This window comes from Coturnix japonica, chromosome 3 (assembly GCF_001577835.2).
Source record: "Coturnix japonica isolate 7356 chromosome 3, Coturnix japonica 2.1, whole genome shotgun sequence".
Taxonomy (NCBI): Eukaryota; Metazoa; Chordata; class Aves; order Galliformes; family Phasianidae; genus Coturnix; species Coturnix japonica.
The window spans coordinates 31,543,800-31,562,456 of record NC_029518.1 but is presented as its reverse complement, the minus strand read 5'-3'; the positions used below and the strand labels follow the sequence as shown (position 1 = coordinate 31,562,456).

Here is an 18,657-nt window from a genome sequence, read left to right as displayed (position 1 = left end):
AGGAAGTAGCATTCAAAATATCAAATTCCCCCTGGTTCACACTACAACAAGGTATAGTCTGAATAGCAAAAGACCCTCAAAAGGCAGATGAAAGCTTTCTTCCTATACTGTAATTATGTTTAATTCCACTTGACTGGTATAGTTTTTTATGCTCCACGCTACAGTGAAGAGCTGGAGGACAGCAAAGGCTTACAACACTATAAAAAGTTTTGCACCTATGTTTAAATTTCCAGAGGGCACAGCAAGCAAAGAGGAAGGAAGTAAAGAAAAATACGAACATCTCATTCTTTCCTCCTGGGTATTTGCAATGGCTACAGCAAAGAAGAAGGCATGTACTTCACATTAGGACAAAATCAAGACTATTTCAGCTCTTTATAGTGGCTTGTAAACACGTTGTGCCAGAATATGCTGTAAGTACTTGAAGAAAGAAAATAAGAAACAAATAATAAAACAAAGGATTTGTGCTTATCTCCCTACCATGAAATTATCTTTCAAAAAATAATAGCCTAATTTTTCAAGAATGGAGAAGTGTATCGTAGTTTAAAAAAAAAAAAACAAAAAAACTCTTTTTCCCATAAAACAGTAAAAAAAAAATTGCAAAAAAGAACCAACAACCAGTTCAAAGACAAAAAGCAAGGAAAGAGTAATCCAGTGACAGCACCATCGTCACAAGCACAAAATGTCTTTTTTAAACTTACCTCTCCTCCATTAACATACTCCATCACAAAACACAAACGATCCTTTGTCTGGAAGGAATATTTCAAGGACTTGCAAAGAAAACAGCAAAAACAAAACAATTATCAATTCGTATTAACCCAGTTTCTTGCACTTTAACAAAATTTAGTTTTATCTTCTTAACAGACAATTCTGACTTGGTGAGAACTTTCAGGAAACTACAATTTTAATGAATCTACCTAGAGCTTGTGATGAGTAAACACAAGACGCTCATATCTTCACTCATCTCTGCCATATGCCCACTGATATGTTCACAACATTCCTTGTTATAATAAAATATTAAATAGCTATTAAAATATATTATTTCTACTTCATTTCTTACTGCCATGCATAGTACCACTCATACCTGTACATCATTTTAATATCTTATAAAGTCATCTTCTACAGTGTTCATGGAGAGCACATATTCCTTTTCCTTCTCCTTATCCAAAATAAAATCTTTAAGTGATCTTAACTTGCTCTCACCTTCAATTCCAAAACAAGGAGTCTCTATTTTCACAAAGTACATTTTAAAATTGTAACAAATGTTTTCATCAATTAAGATTTTTAACTTTTCAATACTGATTTCATTTTACTGGGAAAAAAAAAAAAAAGAAAGAAAAGAAAAGAAAAAAGACACCAAAGCAAAAAAATGATACAAATGCAGATAAGGCCTAATTTAAGAAATGTTGTTGAACAAAATCATAAGGCAGCTCAAGTAACTTAAAATAGTTGCTTTGTTAAATCTGAAAGATATAAAGATACACCTGCAGTGACATTTGTGTATGACTTCAGTGGAATTACTTCTGCTTATCTTTACAATCTAAGAATTCACTGACTGAATTCCAATAATATTTTGGCCAAGGAATGAAAATGAAGTCCTTTACTTTATAATGGTTTTTATACATAATAAAGTTTCCATGTTATGCAATTCATTTTTTTTAACAGAAAAAAAAAATCTATTTTTTCCCTGTCTTACAATAATGTAATCTTTTGAAATCAATGAAAAGATTTGCTAATGTGTTCTCTAAGAACAAGATTAATAATTACTTCTACAGAAGGCTGTTGTAAAATTAAAATTATTAATTGTAATTCGTAATGCATCTCAAAATTCTCATCTTCTTTTCAGTATTTTCTAGTAAATCTTAACCAAGTGAAGACAGGCATTGAAATAGCAGCATTTAAATTTTGTTGCTCCAAGGAATGCTTCTGCTGAACCAATTGTTATTTCATCATTTTGATGAAATCTCTGCAGTTTGAAGTTGATGTTTTCTTTATAAAAATAAATTACAGGGAAAATATGTAAAATTAGTAACTTATTTAAAAAAAAAAAAAAAAAGTCCATATAAAAACATTCCTGAATAGTCACATTTTACAGCTAAATGTGTTTTCAGTGCATTTAAGTATTATAAATTTATTAGAAACTTTATTTCTGAACCATTAGATAAGTACATAACCACTATATGTCATCACGAGAAAAACTTCAAAGTTTGTAATGTTACACTCATACTGGAATATCCAACTTGTAGAAAATTACCTGTTTAAGCTCTTAATGGCATGTAATATTTAGTTCCTAGTACTTACTGTTAAAAAAGGATGTCTGGTGTTTTTCAATACTCTGCTTTCCGTAAGTGTATGAGCCACTTCATCCTAAGTAGTAAAAAATACAAGTAGGTTTTAATTAAGATACAAAATTGCTGCTAGTTAATTACAAGGAAAAAGATATTACTTCCATAAACACAAATCTACACTGAAGATGCGTACTTGTGCCTGGGGAAGCTCATCTGCCCTCTACCTGCCAGGCGTTCTTCCTTCCAGAGCCATCACTTGCCTTTTCCCAGACAGGAAGCACACTAGAGGTGAGAAGAAGCCTGGATGGAGCAATCAAGGCCCCACAGACAGGTTATGACCAGTGCTACCCTCACATTGCCAAGGGCCTGTCCTAAGAAGCTGAGAAGCTGCTATCTTCTCTCATTTACTGTGGCAATAAGCATCAGCTGAATATTATACTGAACTGGAGACAAACCTCGTGACTAAAACACCAACCATAACACCACATTTGTAAATTTATTTAAACAGGATATGCTTTAATATTGCTGCAAATAATACTAATGTAAGATTACTGTCCTGGGCATGCTTATCATGCTCTGCTCTGAAGATAAGGTATCATTAAACTAATTTACTAATTAAATTATTATTACTGTAAACACAGATGTCAGGAGTTTTAGATTATGCTTTAAAAACTGTCAAAATAGGAAATTAAAAAATAAAAACAGAGTTCTCAGTAAAAAATTTTGATGCCATCCAGTTAAGTAGTAGTGCATTATTGTGTATAGGCACCACAGCCACATACTAAGGAGAAAAACAAAAATGCTTCAAGGAGGGAGAAAAGCTATTCTAAAGAATCATTCATACAACAGAATCATGTAATTCACTTCATCTTGGATCTGATGGGCAGTCTGTAATAAACAGTGATGTTGCAACAACAAATCCAAGAGGCTCACCACTCATCTTTCTAATCTTCAATGATGCGATTTAGTCTGCAATACCTCTTCAATTGGTGATGCAGAAAAAAAAGGCTTATTCTCAGATTCAGACTCTAATTGAAAAAGTAGGCAGAACAGTGTGCACCATTCATGAAGTCAGTAAATTTTATAATATGTTAATGACCTGGAGATAAGGGCTTACCTACAAATAAACTTTTAATACACACATATACAAGATTGTAGTGTATCCCTATAGAGACTTTTTACACTACAATGAATAGGTTATTTTAATCATTACTTAAGTTATTTACTTCTACCTTCTGAAATAATTTTCAATATTGCTAAAGCAGAAATTAAGGATTAATTACACATTCCTGCTAATTTTACTAATAAGCATTAATTTTATTTGTATTTTTTTCCAAGTGCATGCAAAATTGCTTTGCTACTGACACCATTCATGTGAAAGAAGATAAATTGAGACAACATTGAATATTTTCTGTAGATCTCATTCTTTATCAATTGTGATCTGAGTAAAAACGTACCTAAACTGCTATTATCTTCATGGGAGGAAAAAAAAAAAAAAAAGGAAAAAAAAAAAAAAGAAAGGAATCCCATCACTTCTCTGGTAAATCATGAAGTTTAGATGAGGAAAGAAACTGAAGAACAAGCAAAACAGAAGCTGGTTTTCATGAAGCTCAAAGAAATGCAATCGCCTTTGAGGTTTCTATTCCACTTTCAAATTTAATCAAGACTGATCAACACATTCAAAAGCTATTAGAATGAGAGTGACAGGCATACAAAAGAACACTGAGATAGCTTGCAGAACTCCGTAACCCTTCTTTTCATTCACAAGTAGAAAAATTGGAAAAACATGACAAATATTTGAAAATATATACAATTCATAGCTGTTGTCATCCACAGTCAGCTTCTAGGAACACCAGTATTATTAGCCACAAGGATTCAAGAATTTTCAGTCAGGCTTATATCCCCCAAAAACCTCTTTGCTTAGTAATCAGAGTTATTTTTAATTGTATAATGATGACAACAGAAATAGTGTTCTTGTTCTCAAAGTTGACTTGAGCAAGAAGGGTTCAAAACTTTAGAAACAAACTTCAGATCTTCAAGTTAAAACTGAATAAAATTATCACCAACCATAAGGGCCAATAATGTTACATCAATCAAATGAGACTGGACAATTCCAATTTAAATAATTTCTTCAGACCAGCTTCAGATTGCTTTTTTGCACCTCAAAAACTACAACAGTAGAACTGTTATTCCCATGCACAGCTAACCTTATCTAGCAAACCAGGTACAGCATAGGTTCATTAAGAAACATAATTAAAACTACAACTTTCCTTACCTTTGCAATAATGACTTCTTTTTTCAAAATCTTCATAGCATAGTATTTCCCACTAGCCTTCTCTCGGACCAGGATAACTTTGCCAAACGTGCCTTTGCCCAGTAGTTTTAAATAGTCAAAGTCATTCATTGTCTACAAAGAGCAAAGAACAGGCAAGGATTAGCAAGACTTGAGCTATGCAATCCCAAAATATATTCAGAAACGCTTCTGCAAAAAACACTGCCCAAACTCAGGCAAAGTATGTAGTACAGCTACAACTGTACCTATCTTTTTAATATTGTAGCCAAGGCCTACAATAATTACTTCTCTATAAATATTTTTTAATACCAGATACTAATTCAAGTATTCATTAGCAATATTTACCATGACACCGCTATCCTTTTAACATGCTTGCCTTTTGTTTATCAGGACTCTAAATTTATCTTCCACTTAATCTTTCTGCAGTCATATTCGTGAAAACTCAAATTTAAATAATTTTGAGCTTTCTTCTTTGGTTAGGAAGGAAGAGTAGAATTATTAGAGTAAAAAATATATTGATGTATTACCAGAACCTATTTTAACTTGTATCCTGTTCATGAAACTGTTTTTCTTAGCTCTGCAAATAACCCGCTATATAAACACAGGACCTTTTCATAAGGTTGTAAAACACTCATTAAGTGATGGAAAGTGGGTAGAATGAGAGGTTTTTTTTCCACAGATCAGACAGAACAAAGTTTGAACAACAAATTCACCTAAGTCTCCTTGGGATAGACTTCCAGGATGACTTTAGTTCTGTCTATTACATATCACCTACCACACTGACAGCTTTAAAAAGATTATTTAGTTCTAATTCCTCTTCACTACCTCAAAACACATGGGGGGCATGAAGAGAATTAAGAAAGAAATGATCAAGATTTACATGGATTGTCACTATAACCTAAAATTTTGGTTTTGTTTGGATTCTTTCAATGAAATGCATTATTTCCACTCATATTCATCAGTAGGGATTCTAATAAGTAACAGTAACTAATATGGGAAAGTCACAATTTATAGCAAAACAGATCTGTTGCACATGTACGTGCATGTGTACTCATCATTTCTCTAATCTTAGCTAAGTCCCTCTTCTTGTCTCACTGTTGGCTGGTCATAAGTCTCCCCTTAAAAACAGCACAATTTTTTGCTTCTATCAAGTCAAAAGAAATACATTCAAGGTCATGTATCCTAGTTTGGGAATTTCTGAAAGTTACTCCATTAAAGAACATTCTCAAAATATTCTTCTTAGCACTGACTGGTATAATGTGTATATAAAGCTGTGATACAAATGCTATGTGGCAACTACTACTTCATCAACTAAAGAGAAGATTTCTCAAATATCGCAGTCAGTATATAGGAAAGTCAGGGTATCTACTTTGATAGTTCTATGATAACCATCAAGGAAAAAGAAACCGTCTTTAAGTTAAAGCATTGAAAACTGTCAGAATTCGCATGATAAATTCCCAGGCTGGATGTGGCTCTTTCAGGCTGGATATGGCTGTTCTGGTGGTCGGCAACCCTACCTGTAGCAGAGAGGTTGAAATTAGATAATCGCTGTTGTCCTTTTCAACTCAGGCCATTCTATGACTCTATGAAATTCAAAATGCATTTAAAATACAATTCAGGCAGAAGACGAGTAATTCAGCTCACAGTCCACCCTAACTTCATACTGCATTCTACCACACAGAAAGGCCAACAGCTTTTATGACAAAGAATGCAGAGCAAACATAACAGTTCATCACTTCTAACTGTCAAAAATTTATCAGAACATAAGCTGCACTGAAGAGGTAACTATTCCCATAATTCCAATCATCCTGAGAGGCTGAATTTAAAGAGAAACCATCAGAGTTTGAACAAAGACAGCTCATAATAGCAGCCCTTTGCCGGTACACAGAAGGAGGATATTGGCTCAACTGATCACAGACATGGGCTTGATGCTAAGAGCAGCAAGCCAGTCAAACTGAAACTCATTTGTCTAAAATTTGCTTACATCATTCATCAAAGCAGGCAGGAATCTAGCTGCAACCTTGCTAAAAACAGATTTTTAAAAATGCAGATTTATAAAAGGAAGGTAATAGTTCTGAGAGATTTTGAGTCGTGGCTTAACAGCAGGTTATGGTAGCAGTGATAGTTCTAAGAATAAAGTCTCCTGATGCTGTCATTCTTTAGAAGCTTAGCAGAAGGCTTAGAGATGATATTCAGTGCAGGGTAACTCAAAAAGTCTGCCAAAGAACACAAGACCTTAAGAGATAAAAACACAGATGCCATAGCTGAGAGTGTACTGAAAACTGGCAAAAAAATTGAAATAATTCCTAAACCTGAGAATGTTGGTAAGCAAGTTTGGAGGCTTCCATAAGATTGATTTCTGTTTCCTTCACAATTTTCCCACTTCTTCCACTCCTACTGAACCCTGAGAAGTGAATTTATTTACTCATTATATTGTTCTTTGGCTTCTCTAAAAAAATCCATTTCTTATTCATGCTGAGCCCTGAAAAACAAATTCCCAAACAAGTAACAAAGAGTATATGACTGGGAATTTTCACCTGAATTAATCAAGAAGAAATTCTACTTAACAGAAACAGTTTGCAAGGAATAAAAGCAGTTTGTTTATTGTTTCTCGTACTTGAAATTTTAGTGATAACATTACTGCAGAACTTAAGTGGCACAGTGACACCACTGAAAGAACTTCAAAATAAAAAGGTGGCTTCAGTTCTTCCAGCTAATGTGGACAGAGATGTTGCCACAGAGATGCTGCTGGCAGGCTGTTTATAGCAAGTTCAGTTTCTTAAAGACTGTTTTTTTGTAAACCTTTTGCTATACTTTTTATTTAAGAGAAGTAGTAGGCCCACTTCTTAATCTGATTATGCTCTTCTACTCATATGAATATCATCTGGTGCATGCACAGGAAAAATTCACTGCGTGCAGATACAAGACCAGGTGACTAAACAAGTTTGTTGGACACAATGTGCAAAAAATTCTTGAAATTGAAGGAAATCTAATATAAAAAAGGCAACACATTAAGTAGATATAACTGAAGCGGTCTGATTTTGTTAACAAATACAAATGCTAAGCAGAAGCTTTTCAGAAACATTCTACAAAAAAATATTTCCTCTATTTTCAATTAATATAAAAGGAACAAAAAGGGACTTCCCTTTATTATGGTCACTCAGGACACCTTATTCAAAAACCATCCAAGCACTTTTTAATGAGTCTTCCAGAAGTTTTAAATATGAAGTAGGATTTTAAGTTTTGGAAAAAAAAAAAACTTCCTTGATGCTATCAGTGAGCTTTTCAGTGGCTACACACACCTCATTCTGAACTATCATTAGGTGTTGAATATGACCATTTTTTATTTCACATTTGATTTGTAGTTTGCTTTTGGCCTGATGACGAATACATTACATCTGTAGCACAGCACATGCACTGTCCTGGAATTTTACTTTAGTTCTTACAGCATTAGTTGCAAGAAAGTAACAGAAGAAATGATCTTCCACCTACTCTTATTCCCACAACTATTTTGTTGTATGGGAAAAGCATTGTGAACAAGGAGAGCACATGTTCCAGATAAACAACTTACATTTGAACACATTTATTTTGACACCTTGAAAATGCTTGCCGTTATTCAGTGTTTTTGTACTCTACTAACAGGATACACAACCTCGGCATAGTGGTCAGATCTTTAAAAGAGCAAACCCAAATCCTTTCCACATAATCACACTGCCTCTCACAAAGACTGACACATCTTGAACACAGCCTCTGTCTTGCTGTCACTTATTATATTTTACCCTGGAGCGCCATCACTAAATCTCTATGCTGCAAGGCTAAAAGTTCAATGTCAACTTCTCCAACATGACAATTCATGATGAGAGTATTGCCATGCCTGTATATGATTAGTTTTCCTTTTTTAAGCAGTGAAAAAAAAAAAAAAAAAAAACATAGAAAAATTATGTACAATGAAACTACATAAAGTAACTGTGCTTGTATTGCAAACTCATGTTCTCAAAACTTAGGACATGACAGAATTAAGATTTCCTGTAATACCCCATTCCTAAGGACACAGCTGTCAGCCACTGATCTTTCTATAATTCTTGCCTCATCATTCTTGCAATGTTCAATATTCCTTTTCGCTGTCCATCATTAAGAGACATTCTGTGACATTAGCTCTAAGATTATTTTGCTGTCTGCAGACTTTCATTTCATTTTCCACAGGTTTCACTCTGTAGCTAGAAAGAATGAAGCCAATCCTATAGAATCATGTTATTATTTCTCATGTGATTTCAATGCATTTTTTGAGTCATGTCAGTTCTGTATAACAAATGAGAAACATCCACTCAAGTTCTTCATTATTCTCTAAGAGTAGTTCATAAATCCAGAAACATGGGACAAAATGGAAACCCAAGATAATACACAAATTTTATGTGACAATCTTTAAAACATAATGTGTTTATCCTGTTGACTCTGGAGATATAGCTATAAGCATGCTATAGACAGCAATGTACATATTCCTACTTACACCAGAAGCTGTGAAGGATTCCAAAGAAATAAGATACCATTTTCACTGAGAATTAAAGCAAAGTTTTTTTTTCCCATACAGCAAAAAACAAGGTCAGTAATAGCCAAATTCTGCTAGCCTTTCTCATGTAAATCATCTAATTTTATATTGGGCTCTACTTGCATGAGAAAGTGGGCAAACGCTCTTCTGAAGAAAATATTTTATTCCTATACTCCTGGAAGAGCGAACAAACATAAAAATAATATTCAAAAAAACAAGCAGATTGTTAACATGTTCCTGAATGGTTGAACAGTACCTTTGAAAGGTGGTATACCAGACAACATAACAAATACATAAAATTAGAGCAGTACAGCTTTATGAGGTAAGTATGTAGTTCTATGCTTGAAGTATACTGAAATTTATGTGGAGATATTATTGCTTCTATATCCAACTTGATCATTTTGCAGAATTACTTACATATTAATCTTATTAGTTATTTTTGAATGTCATTACCTTTCTTTTATGATGAGTTGTTGAAGCATCCATCTCTTCTTCACCTATATTGTCTATCTGTGAAGTTGGACTACAGTTCATTCTTTCCTCTTCTTGTCTCTGAAGTCTGTCTGCTACAGCCTGGATTGCTTCTGTCCATTCTTCCCTATCACGAACAAGTCAACAATCCTATTAGAAACTTAACAAAATTCATCCAAATAATTTGATTATATTGTTTTTCACATGCTACATTGCTTCAATATGAAACACCCAGTAAAGGAGGATGCAAAGCTGTTGGAGCAGGTCCAGAAGAGGGCCACTAAGATGATCAGAGGGCTGAAGCTCCTCTCATACAAAGAAAGGTTGAGGGAGCTGGGCTTGTTTAGTTTGGAGAAGAGAAGGTTCTAGGGGGACCTTACTGTGGTCTTCTAGAACTTGAAAGGGAGCTTACAAGCAGGAGGGGGACTGACTTTTCACATGGTGTGATCATAAAAGGACAAGGGGCAATGGCTTTAAACTAGAAGAAGGAAGATTCAGATTACATGTTTGGAAGAATTTTTTTTTACTCAGAGGGTGGTGAGGTGCTGGAACAGGTTGCTCAGAGAGGCTGTGGATGCCCTATCTCTGGAAGCATTCAAGACCAGGCTGAGTGGGATCCTGAGTAGCATGACCTAGTAGTTGGAATTCCTGACCACTGCAGGAGGGTTGGAATTAGACGACCTCTAAAGTTCTCTCCAACCTAGGCCAATCCATGACTCTATAAGTAAAGCCAAATCATAGTGTTGACCTCAACAGGAAAGGCGCGTTCAATGGGAAGACACAGTACATCTAACCAGAAAAACAGAATGGAATATTTTAGTGAGATACACCATCCCATATCCCCCATACATTTCCAGTGCTTTAAAAAAGTTAATTCTTGAGTGTGTTTCTGTTTACTGAAAGAAGAAAAGCTAATAAGCCCCATAAAAGAAATTGTAACAAACATACTGCTTTCTGTGCCCAAAAGAACACATTAAGAGTAAAAGGAAAATCTAAGACAGTAAAGCAAAAAAATACTCGAAAGCAGTCTTCCTTTGTTCAAAATTTAACACTTTGGAGACATATCATGACATAGTTTTGGCTTATTTGAACACATTCATCCCACTCACCAGCAGTTTGCAGACTAGATATGAGCTCGGATTATATTTTACAGAAGCTGACTTATAAATTGTTCAAATAACCGTTTAGAAGTGCTTGGAATGTCAGAACTCCACATGCTGATTACTGAGCAATCCCAGCTGAGACTGTTGAAAACTGTGCATAACCAACACTGAAAGAGAAACAAAAATAAACTCTCACCGTTCCTCTGGAGTGTCTACGTGGAATGTCCTCTCTATGACAGTGGTCCACTGAAGACATCTGATAATGAATGTGTTTGGCTTTGGTCGCTCTGTTTTCATTAGCTGACATTCTAGAGAAATACATTATATTTCACCCTTTATAGTCTCCCAGTTAATGTTGAAAAACAAATAAAACGACTTAGATAAAATACATACAGCTTATGTATATCTAGCCAGCACATAAAAGGAAATACAGAACACCAATATAACCACAGGCTTAAACATAAGGTAGAAGAAACAAGTCAGATATATTGATGGAACTTGTACTGTTCCCCATATAAAATGTGATCTCCATTTGCAAATCAGGTCTATTACAAAGGTAAAAGTATGAGATCCTAGATTGCTCCAGTAGGGCAAGGTAACAGCAGTAGCCAAAGGCACATTTTTCCACCTGTACCTGGCAGGATTATGATGTTTTCCTTCAATGGTAATCATGCTGCAATTACCAGGGTACCACCACCTCACAATTAGATTTATTGTAAAACATCTTATCTGAGAGCATTCTGCTGCTGAAATCAATCTGATTATTAAATATAGAATTACCACCCACATTCCCAGTGGGGCTGCCCCAGAATGTCAGCTTGTTCTTAGCACTCCAAGGCAGAAACTGGTCTATCTAGGCTGTTTCCCTTAAATACTTCTCTAAACACTTCCTACAATCCCCCAAAATAGTGATTTCAAATCTCTGCAAGCAAACTATTTTTTCTTAGCATTTAACTCTTCCAATAATTTAAGCACCATTTATTGTCCTTCCAGTCAATTTATTCTCTTCTTCGACCGGCTATTTCTTTTAGATATCTGAAGACTACTCTGTCTCTCTTCAGTCTTCCTTGGCCTAAATCACTTAAGCCAGTCAGTCCTCACAGGTTGTGCTTTCATATCCCAGATCTTTCCTGACTCAGAAATCTAGACACGCAGACAATCTTCTATTACTCTGTCACAAGAGCTCAACACTGTTAATTCAGACAGTGGTTTGATGAGACTTGATGTTTGACGTTAGACTTCACAACACAGCACACTACACTAAAACACTACACTTGTATGATGCAAAACACTGACCTACTCTGACCAACTAAAACTCTTATTCATGCAAACGTTTTTTTTTCTATTTTTTTTTTTCTATTCTTTTTTTCTTTTTTGGTGAAGATAAGGTTACTCTGTCAAAAGAGTGATTTGCTTTTCTGCAGTTACCATAAATCTAACACAAACATCACAGCCCATGTTCTGTTAATTCAACAAGAATGTGATATAAAATGACTGATCCAGTAAACAAAAGCATTCAATGATGAATACAGCAAATGATTTCCTGTTCAGTTACTAACTACTGTAACTTTATTTTTATAGAGCTGCAAGCTACCAGCTAGCCCACACCTTTCCCTGATGAAGCTGATGGTGTTCACTGTAACTTACCATAAAATCTTGCCCTTTCACTTTACATTTTATTTACCCAAGATAACATCAGTATTTTACAGAAGTCACGCTGTATGACACATACCACTTCTCAAGGCAGTTTGTTCTTTCACAGATGTACTTCATCTTGGCTTTCTTTTTTTTTTTTTTTTTTTCGTAAATTCAGAGTCCTGACACCCCAACTATCATCCATAATTTTACAGGAATTATTTTTAAATACTGTCGAAGGAGCTGCATCAGATCAAATGAATTTCTAAACACTCAACATACTTCAGTGCCTGCTACCCTGTTTCACTTTTCTTTCTTAAGCCTGTTGCGAGTGTTAATTGTACAAACGACATAAAGCAGACCTCCTGAAATGCAGATACAAACTGGAAATACAATAAAGCAATTCTCTTTTATATTACTAATGTAGAACAATCTTAATGCCTTTGCTCAAGGTATTAATTTGTGTACCTGAAGATCTAAAGAACACTTTATCTGAGAAGTGGCCTCTGGCTGTTATCAAGCAAGCATTATCAGACTTACTTGTGCCACATCCTCAATTCAGACAGGGAAGTTCTGACATTAGAGGGTTCTCTGTGATTTCAGAACACGATTTAAGAACTGTAGCGTAAGCTGACACGTTTTGTTTTGTTTTTAAGAGGAAGGTGCTACAGTTGAATGGACATGGGAAGAGGGAACTTCACACAAAAGGTGAAAGAAAAACAAGGACAGAAGCAGATGAAGGCAACTTTGGAACCATGATGAAGTGGAGCTACTTAGGATATATACCAGGCTCACAGCTGGGTGCAAGGACTCTGAGATCAAAGACCTCCTCTCCTCATGCATACAATTGGAAGCCCAAGTTACCAAGTCAGTGATAGGGACTCTAGGAATACTACACTATTTGTTTTCTTATATTCTCAGCTGCAGCTTTAAGAAATGCATAGGGCTACTTTTATACCAGAAGAGACTGCACACATGTCTGTTCTAGGATTACCTGATCCTGCCCCCTGACTAAACCATTCTCTCATCTTTAATCCTATCACACTTCAATCATGTAGGCTGAAACTTCCTTTGCTGGATGTTTGCCTAAAGCTGCACACTGCTGGAAAATACTACATTTTGGAGACAAGACTTGAAACTTGGCAAACCAAGACCTTTGATATCCTTCCAGTATTCCTATGAAAATGTAACACAACTGTCCATTCTATCTGCAAGAGAGAAAAAAGCACAGGGGAGACTGATTTTAAAAAAGAAAAAAAAAACAAAACCAAAAAACAAAACCTGCATTAACACTTACTAGACCATAAAATTTTTAAAAATCTTTGCAGTAACCCAGAGGCTACAGCTATCTCCCATCTATATAGTTGCTGAATGGAAAGCTCTTTCTCCTATGTCTGTGCTGGTTCTTGCTAACCTCAGACAGTGCAAAAAAGAAGCTACATGGTTAAGGCAAAATCCAATATGGAACAATATCATACAGCAAAAATAATTTAAAGAAGAGATGTCAGAACAAAAGACGAGAGAATAAAGGTAGAGGGATGCAAATGGCAAAAGACTGAAGCCTTTGTGGAAAAGAAAGACCAGTAGGAAAAAAGAAGAGTCATCAGGAACAGCAGCAAGAAATAGCAACTAGAATGGGGAGACTGCAAGAGAGAACTAGAGAATTTGTTAGTTGAGAGACCAATTTGCATAATTAATATATTATCTATATTTTTTTGGTATATTCATCCATTTAAGTCTGTACCAAGCTGTACACACATTACTGGTACTACATATTAATTTTTCTTCAGAGACTTCTCAAAGTGATAATGCACTTCATTAATAAGAACAACTACTTTAGCTGTGGATGCATATACTAAGGTCTGTAAATACCACAGAGTCCTTAACTCTCACAGGTTTTCATTATGGATGATCAACATGATCAATTAAATGTACAAGAAAAAATGCTGTCGCAAATGAAAAAGGAAATGAAAACATTTAAAAAATGATATCTGAAATGGTTAGAAGGATGCTATTGAAAAATAACATCAAGCAAACCTTACAGAGCTTTCTGAAATATTCTATTAAAAGTGGATAAATATATAATTTCCATTTATAAGGATAAAAGTGAACACACAAATGTCCTCAATTACTGAAACAAAAAGAGTTTTGGAAAGAAGTGGAGAACTAGTGTATTTCTGAAAGTGGTGTGTGCTACTCAGCCTGCTCAAGTACATAAAAGTAACTGAAGTCTGCTGATATTTAGTCACTCACATGTTTCACAGGCTGCTGTATTCAAATGTATGGGATAAACAACATTCCTGCCACGACTGCAACATTGAATAAAAATTTGTTTGTGCATGTCTTTCACCTAAGGGTAAGAAAATGAATAAATCTATTAAGATGAATAAGTACTCTAATACACACTTACTGCTAATTACCAAAATATTTTTCTACTAATTACTGGGGGGAAAAAAATGTAGTAGTTTTAGACAGAATAGTTTGGAAACTACAAAAGCATAAAAGAATGAGTGAAACTGGCTACTGAAATCTGGCTCAGAAAGCCTGAGTGATAGTTGGGTCATTACCAAAAGGAGAGAACACTCTACCATAATGTCTTCAAGTTTGCTACTATACATAAACATATGTAATTAAAGGGCTGAATCTCAACTCCAAACAGTTGGAAGTCTAAATTATCATTCAAAAAGATGAGTAAGCCAGTAAACAGACAGACTCAACTTTGTGTTCTTGTATGCTAGCCATCTACAACTTGGAATTACACATTTTAATCCTAAAGCTTTCTGTCTTGCTTGGGATTAAACATTACTCATGAAAAATTTCCCCCTTAATATTAGAGGGGATACAAAGCCTTGAGGCAGAACATTTGTTCAAAGCAGCAAAATACAAAATCAGTTACAGAAATCAACAACTCAATTCCAACAAGTCTGTAGTACTTAGTTGGCCATTTTTGGATCTAAAAAAGAGGTTAACCAGATGTTAACTTTTATCTCCATATCCACAAACAACCTGATAATTCTAAAATGTTAGGCTATCTTTTCCAAATAAAATGTACTATCTAAATTAAATAGTTATGCTAGTTAAACTCTCCTGAGCAACTCTAACTACAAACTGTATTTCAAAACTTCTGTTTACTTTACACCATTCTGAACCACAGATGACAAAGTTTGCTTGAAGCTGTAATTACTCTGCAAAGCTGGGAAGCCAATTAGAGGGCCTGAAACCTGCCAGTTCCAAAAAAAAAAAAAAAAAAAAAAGCACAGATCATCTGTTCAGATTTTATTAAAAAGTTTAAAGTTTGAATCCTATAACTTTAACCATATCATCACCAGTGTTCTTTTCCAAAATGAATTCATTCAGCATAAAAAAAACCACAGAAGGAATACTAATATTGTACTACTATTTCATAAAGGAAACTTCAGCAGAATTTGTTGTTAGAGTTACATAGGAATGTTAAACATCCAAAATGCCATTAAAAAGTGAACAAAGGTTGCATATTTGAGAAATTATTTCTCATGCAAACTGAGTTTTAGCACAAAGGAGAACTTCCTATGATTGTCTTCTGACATAAATAGTATTGGACTACTGATGGCATTTTTTAGAACATGCATTTATTTTTATTTACATAGGGAGATATTTATTTGCAGATATTTATATCTAGCATATCTAGCTATTTACATTGCAATTTAATCCTTAATTTCTTATTTTCCTATAAGTCTTTCCTTCAGAAGATAAATACTTCACTTTCCCAACCTTTGCCTCTTCAGTACCTACTCCAGTTAGCTTTTTCTCATGTTGAAACACTCTGCTTACTCAACCTCTTTTTATTACTGCTACTCTTTGTATTCTGAATCCAATTTTCTCTTATGACTTGTGTTAGGAAAGTAACATAACTAACACAACATTGACACACATAGGCATTCTTTTGCTCACATATGAAATGCCATGACTTTTACGTGTATATATGCATATTTATATACAGAAATATATATTTATACACATGCTTAGCTTGGTTCACTCCTGATTCTCCCACCCATTTATGTACTCCATGCGATTTCTCAGAGGCTTTCCAAAAGGCTCTCTCTCCTCAAGTCTCCTCTTTTTTCACTACATTTTATTTATGCGCAATATTACCCATAAAAACAAGGCTGGTGACATAACAATGTATGTGAATAATTTAATATCCTTTCTTTGGTCCCCAAAAATGCAGTTTTCCCCCAAAATTGCCATCCTTCAAACTGCTCCAGAGGCAGTTGCTTTCTGTTGCCCTTTTGATCACAACATACCTCTCTTTGCACTCTTTGTTTTCTACACAGCCTTAGCACATAAGCAGTAAGTTCTCAACATGTACTACCCCCACAGCCTACCCTCATCCTCTTTATCACTCTTTATTCAATATCCAAATGACCTTTCCTATCATTCATCCTCCCACTGTTGCATTCAGCACCATTTCTGAAAAGCATTCCTAATTTCTTTCTATTTAGTGAGCAAGCTCTTCTTTCAATCCTCCTTAAAACTCTACTTCATCATGACCTCTTAAAAACAGGAAGTAAGGAGAGAGAATAGTAATAGGGAAGTAAGAAGAGAGTAAAACTCTAACCTGGACAGTTATGTGGATACGTTGTTAATGTGCTGAGACCACTGCTTATACTATAGGCTAATACTGTCTCATTGTTTTCTCATACTCCCCCCATCTGTTTGCATCCATCTGCTATCCCTTGTTTTATATTTGGAATTTTAGTATTTTGGAGCAGGAACTGACTTTTTGTTCCGTATGGGTAGAAATCCCACTCCTGTGGAGCTTGGCTCATGACTCGAACTTGTATGCGCTTCGATGCTATAACAGCAACAACATATATGACTGAATAATAAACACCAAAAAAAAAAAAAATATTTTCCTTGAAATTGAAAAAGACCATCCTTGATGCACTTCACCACATTGGAAAGTCATTTATTTCCAGCACTCCAAAGAGTACTGAAGTAGTGCCCTTGCCTTTCTATCATGACAATTAGTTTGCTAGTCATCCCTTCATGCAAAGAGAGAATGACAATGAGAGATCTCCACATATTATTGTCAGGCTTTGCCTGACGTTTTTCTTGTCTTCACAGAAGACAGTAACATAATGCATCCCTCTCTCTTTCATACTAACATCTCAATTCCATTTACGCAAATCGATGTATCACACCAGGATAAAAAGACCTCACAATATACTTTTTTACTTGCCATGCTTATACCAGGCCCTACTTAGGAGATAACTGGGGATTACAGAATGGTAAATTGATGTCCGAGAAAGCACTGTCCGAGAGCTGCTCCAAAAGTAATGCCTCCTATTTTATAATGCTGGCACATGGATCAGAAGCATATATTGGTAGCATGGCTGAACCTTCCTGACAATATTGCATTTTGTTGCTGCGTTATCATGCTCTTTTATCTGTTGTTTCCATGGAAATAAATAGGAGGCGTTACTTATGAAAAGACCACAGTAAAACTGAAGTCTGAGGATCTCATTCATGATCCAAGCTAACAAGTGAATCCAAACTTCTAAGTCAAATGACTGAATACCAACTATGCCACCTTAAAACAGTTCATAAGGTACTTCACAAACCTCTCAAAGAAAATCACTGGTCCAGTTTTCCAGAAAGACAAACATACATACACCCTGCATTAACACTGGTAACAAATCAGATCTGAGTTTGAATTTCTACAGACATATTTGCGTATTCAGCACATTATATATACAGTGCTTTTTTTCTTCCCGTAATTATTTGCAGTGTTGAATGAATATTATCTATTCAATTGTACTATTATTACTTTGGATTTAAACCTGTGCTGTAATTATAAGAAACTAATTGGATGCATATCTGTGTATTCACGTCATCCACTGCTGTGACAACCAAAAACACCTAGGACTTCAAACTCAAATGTTATTGAAAAATTAACTGTGGAGTTCCTGGAATAAAGTCATGCCTAATGGCAAAGTATCTTCATGGATAAGTTGATATATACATGTACATGTATTTCCTACTCATTTCTTTAAAGAATGTACTCTGAATTCTTTAGAACCCTAACATTATTCTCTAAAAACACTTCAATTTTTATGTTGATTATATTTTTATATCCCCAAAATAATAAACCTTGTCTCTGGACAATGTAAAGATTATGATTAGTAAAAAGTAGTACAGATTTTTCATTGAGAGTAGCTATGGTTCATCTGCAATCGTTTCTGTAGTGAAGAAAAATAAAATTAAGAAAAATATTTTATAAAAGAGTATCTTCTAGCAATAACTTGAATTTATTTCACCTGTATCACAGAGTGCTTGGAAAGT

The 18,657-nt window shown here is 34.9% G+C and overlaps 1 protein-coding gene across 4 annotated transcripts in view; it reads right to left on the bottom strand.

Annotated features, from left to right (window-relative positions):
- AKT3 (AKT serine/threonine kinase 3) overlaps positions 1–18,657 on the bottom strand; it is a 137,089-nt gene that overhangs the window by 37,970 nt on the left and 80,462 nt on the right. For all 4 annotated transcript variants that reach the window (XM_015857621.1, XM_015857620.1, XM_015857622.2 and 1 more), the window contains 5 exons: positions 10,895–11,006; positions 9,578–9,722; positions 4,561–4,692; positions 2,299–2,364; positions 699–767 (listed from right to left, as the gene is read on the bottom strand). In XM_015857621.1, the coding sequence (XP_015713107.1) occupies positions 699–767; positions 2,299–2,364; positions 4,561–4,692; positions 9,578–9,722; positions 10,895–11,006 (524 nt within the window). The remainder of the gene's footprint in view (positions 1–698; positions 768–2,298; positions 2,365–4,560; positions 4,693–9,577; positions 9,723–10,894; positions 11,007–18,657) is intronic.